The sequence below is a fragment of the Colobus angolensis genome, unplaced genomic scaffold, assembly GCF_000951035.1.
Source record: "Colobus angolensis palliatus isolate OR3802 unplaced genomic scaffold, Cang.pa_1.0 Scaffold98, whole genome shotgun sequence".
NCBI classification, from domain to species: Eukaryota; Metazoa; Chordata; class Mammalia; order Primates; family Cercopithecidae; genus Colobus; species Colobus angolensis.
In genome coordinates, this window is record NW_012123820.1 from 5,434,638 (window position 1) to 5,438,749 (window position 4,112).

The 4,112-nt window shown below is 37.3% G+C and overlaps 1 protein-coding gene across 1 annotated transcript in view; it reads right to left on the reverse strand.

The window, feature by feature from the left end:
- Positions 1–627: 627 nt before the first annotated feature.
- Positions 628–4,112, reverse strand: part of SLC9C1 (solute carrier family 9, subfamily C (Na+-transporting carboxylic acid decarboxylase), member 1) — a 131,592-nt gene continuing 128,107 nt past the window's right edge. The window contains 1 exon segment of the mRNA XM_011932809.1: positions 628–767. Within this exon segment, the coding sequence (XP_011788199.1) occupies positions 628–767 (140 nt within the window).

Genomic DNA, 4,112 nt, shown 5'->3' on the forward strand with positions numbered 1-4,112 from the left:
AAATCTCTGCTCTGCCTCTACCTAGTTGTAAGATTTTCAGTTTACTCATTCATAAATTGGGAATAATTGTACTTACCTCATATGATTGTTACAAAATGAGTTCATCATAACTATATGGCATGTGTTGGATGCCTAAAATAGAGAAAGCATGGACTAACTCTTCACTGGTAAGACTATTTTCTAAAATTACACGCCAGGCATTGTGCTCATTGCTGTGAGTATAATGGTGAATAAAATGATTACTGAAAGTTTCACTTAGGCCTAAGTTGCCTGATTTAGTCTGAATCAGTTTTCATTCCTCACTATTATAATTCTCTGAGAGCTACCGAGATGAGTGAAGTGCAATGAGTGAAACAAATCAATACTTGGATCAAGAACAACATTTAAACTACATTTTAACACATTTTATTTTTTATAAAGTGAACCAAACCATTATTGCTGTAAGAGCAATATGCAAAATATCTAGATGGCTATAAGCTTATCTTCTGGCTCTAAGACTAAAATTTACTCTAAGGTTTTCTAAAATGTTTTGTATATTTAAAATAAGAAATATTTTAAATTAAGGAAATTTTGCAAAAAGTATATATGTTGAACTGGCTGGTCTCAAGGTCCAAACTTCTTTTCTGCTTAGCACCAAGATCGTCCACACAGGATCCAACTTGAAGTTGTTCCTTCTTGATGTAGGGAAGTGTGTTTCTGCCGCAGAACGCCTCTCATAGCCACAGCATTAATACATGCTTCGGTCTTCATAACAGTCTCACTCTTTCCTAATAGAAGTGCAAAGAAAAAACAAAAACATAGAGGGCTTTGGTATTTTTCAACATTGACTTACAACCCAAAGTAGGATGTATTAGAGGGTCAATTTGATTCCCATAAGAAACACTTGGTCATTTTTGCTAAGGCCAAAGAAGGAATTGAGCACATGAGTGTGAATCCCTTGTCATTCATAGAGTGGTGGCAGAATGATTTAACCTAGGAGTCAGAGTCTGAGAAGCCACTGATGCCTGCTAAAATGAACAGGTATAGTTTATGGATTGTCAGGAGGAGGATTGTCCATTGTGAGAAGCATTGACTTAATCTATTACCACTCATTGAGCTTCAGTTCAGACTGTAAAAACCCCCTCTCATCAAACCAGTATTGCTGAATGCAAAGGGTGTTAAGAAGAAATAAATAACTTTCAAATAATTTATATTTCATAATGTTTAATAGTTTCATAATCATGTTTTTGATTATAAAATCAATAGGACCACATAAAATGAGAGAAGTGAACAAAACCACTCCTACTCTCATCCTTCTAATTCCATAATTAAATAATTTGTATTGATCTTTTCTAGACCCTTTTCATGTCAAAAGATGTGTATATGTTGTATGTTGCATATTTTGCCTTCCTCTTCATATTTTACATTGACCTGTACAACCAACTCTTTTAATGGTTGCACCATATTTCCTCATATGGATGTTCTGTAGACAATCTTGTTGTTAGACACTTGAGCTCTTTCTTTTGTCATTAGAAGTAGTGGTGCCTTGGATGTTTTGTACACATTTACTGTAAGAATAATTTACTTTGGATTAATCCCTGGAAGTATAATCACTAATTCAAAGTGTGTGAGCATTCTTCTAACTTTGTTACAAGTTGTTATTACTCTTCTACTAGCAAAATATGAGAAAATCAATATCCCTCAATTTTCATCTATTTCCTCTTCTATTTAAAAGGAAATAGCTTTTACCAATGAATAAAAAATTTGTCAATTAAAAAAGCAAATGCCAATACTTTATTTTTTTAAAATTTGCATTTCTTAGGTTACTATTTTCCCCATTGTTAGGTATTATCTTTTACTTGAATTGGTTGTTCATAGTTTGCCTGTTGAAATTATAGTGTTTTCCTAATCATCTTGTACACATTATTCCAAGTTACAGATATTGATCTTATTGTAAGCAATTAATTCTTTTTTTGGACCATTCTTGAACTGCTTTTATTATTATAGGATTGTATAAGAAACTGCTGACTTGGGTGTCCTCCTGCCAGGAAGATTATCAATCTCCAGCACCTTCTTGTATTTCCTTCTGCTTTCTATGACAGTATTACTTTCTTGAGGTAAAAGAGATTAATGCATTAAACATTACCTAAATCATTCTGAGTTAAATTCAATATACAAAAAAGAGAATATCTGCTGATAATATATGAAAGTATTCTTTGGGCAATAATTTAAAAAAAATCTTTTTTTTCCAATTTTTATTTTAGATTCTGGGGATACATGTGCAAGTTTGTTACCTGGGTATATTGTGTTATGCTGGGCTTGGGATTCAAATAATTCCATCACCTGGGTGATTTGTTTTTCTAAGACCAGCCGAGCGAGCACAAAAGAACCAGCGGGTAGGCAAGTGTAGGAGCAAAACTGCAAGTTTATTTTGGTAACCTAAGGTGTGGGGAAGAAGTCTGTCGGCCTCCGGCAAAGAAGGCCGACAGAGTCCCCCCCTCGTGGGGCTCTCGGGCGGGGTTCCTGCATCCCGACTTCAGTGGGGCTGGAGGAAGACCGCGTGGCTCACTGGTGGAGAGCGGCTTTTCTAGGAGTGGGAGGGCAATAGGCAGGGCACGGGCGTGTCGGGGGCGTTCCGCAGGTGCGACCAGGTAAATCTTGGTCTCTTTGGATTGACGTCACCTGGTGCATGCCCAGTTGGTCTGCACCTTCCCGGGTCGCCGGCTGCATTTTCGCGCGCGCGGAAAAGTTGGGAGGGGGGGGATGAAGAACCCGGAAGTGCACCATCTTGCCTCCGTTCATCCAAACACCGGGTACTGAGCATAATACTCAGCAGTTAGCATTTCAACCCTTGACCCCTCACTCCCTTCCCTCTGTAGAAATCCCCGGTGTCTAATGCTGCCATCTTTACATCCATGAGTACCCAATGTTTAACTCCCACTTATAGGTGAGAACATGCAATATTTGGTTTTCTTTTGCTGTGTTAATTTGCTTAGGATAATGGGTTTCAGCTGCATCCATATTGCTGCAAAGGACATGATTTGGGTCTTTTTTATGGCTGTATAGTATTTCATGGCATATATGAACCACATTTTCTTCATTCAGCCCACCACTGATGAACACCTCGGTTGATTCCATGTCTTTGCTATTTATTGTAAGTGGTGCTATGATGAACATGCAAGTGCATGTGTCTTTTTGGTAGAATAATTTGCATGTATATATAATCTCCAGTAATGCCATTGCTGTATCAAATGGTAGTTCTGTTTTAAGTTCTTTGAGATATCTCCAAACTACTGTCCATAGTGGCTGAACTAGTTTACATTCCCACCAACAGTGTATACGTTTCCTTTTCTCTGCAGCCTCCTCATATCTGTTGTTTTTGACTTTTTAATAACAGTCATTCTGAATGGTGTGAGATAGTATCTCATTGTGGTTTTGATTTGCATTTCTCTAATGATTAGTGATGATAAGCACTTTTTCATGTTTGTTGGCTGCTTGTATGTCTTCATTTGAGACGCATCTGTCCAGGTCTTTCATGCATTTTTAATGGGGTTGTTTTTTGCTTGTTCAATTGTTTAAGTTCTTTATAAATTCTGGATATTAGGCTTTTGTCGAATGCACAGTTTGGGAGTATTTTCTCCCATACGGTAGGTTGTCTGTTTATTCTACTGATAGTTTCTTCTGCTGTGCAGAAACTCTTTAGTTTAATTAGGTCCTCCTTGTCAGTTTCTGTTTTTGTTGCAATTGCTTTTGAAGACTTAGTCATAAATTATTTGCCAAGGCCAGTGTCGAGAATAGTGCTTCCTAGGTTGTCTTCTAGGATTTTTATAGTTCGAGGTCTTCCATTTAAACCTTTAATCCATCTTGAGTGAAGTTTTGTATATGGTGAAAGGTAGGGGAAAGAATGAAATAGTTTCAGTTTCATTCCTCTGTATATGGCTAGTCGGTTATCCTAGTACCAGTTATTGAATAGGGAGTCCTTTCCCCATTGCTTGTATTGTCAACTTTGTTGACGACTAGATTGTTTATAGGTTCTCTATTCTGTTCCATTGGGCTATGTGTCTGTTTTTGTACCAGTAGCATGCTGCTTTGGTTACTATGCATTTATAGTATTGTGATGCCCTGGCTTTTTG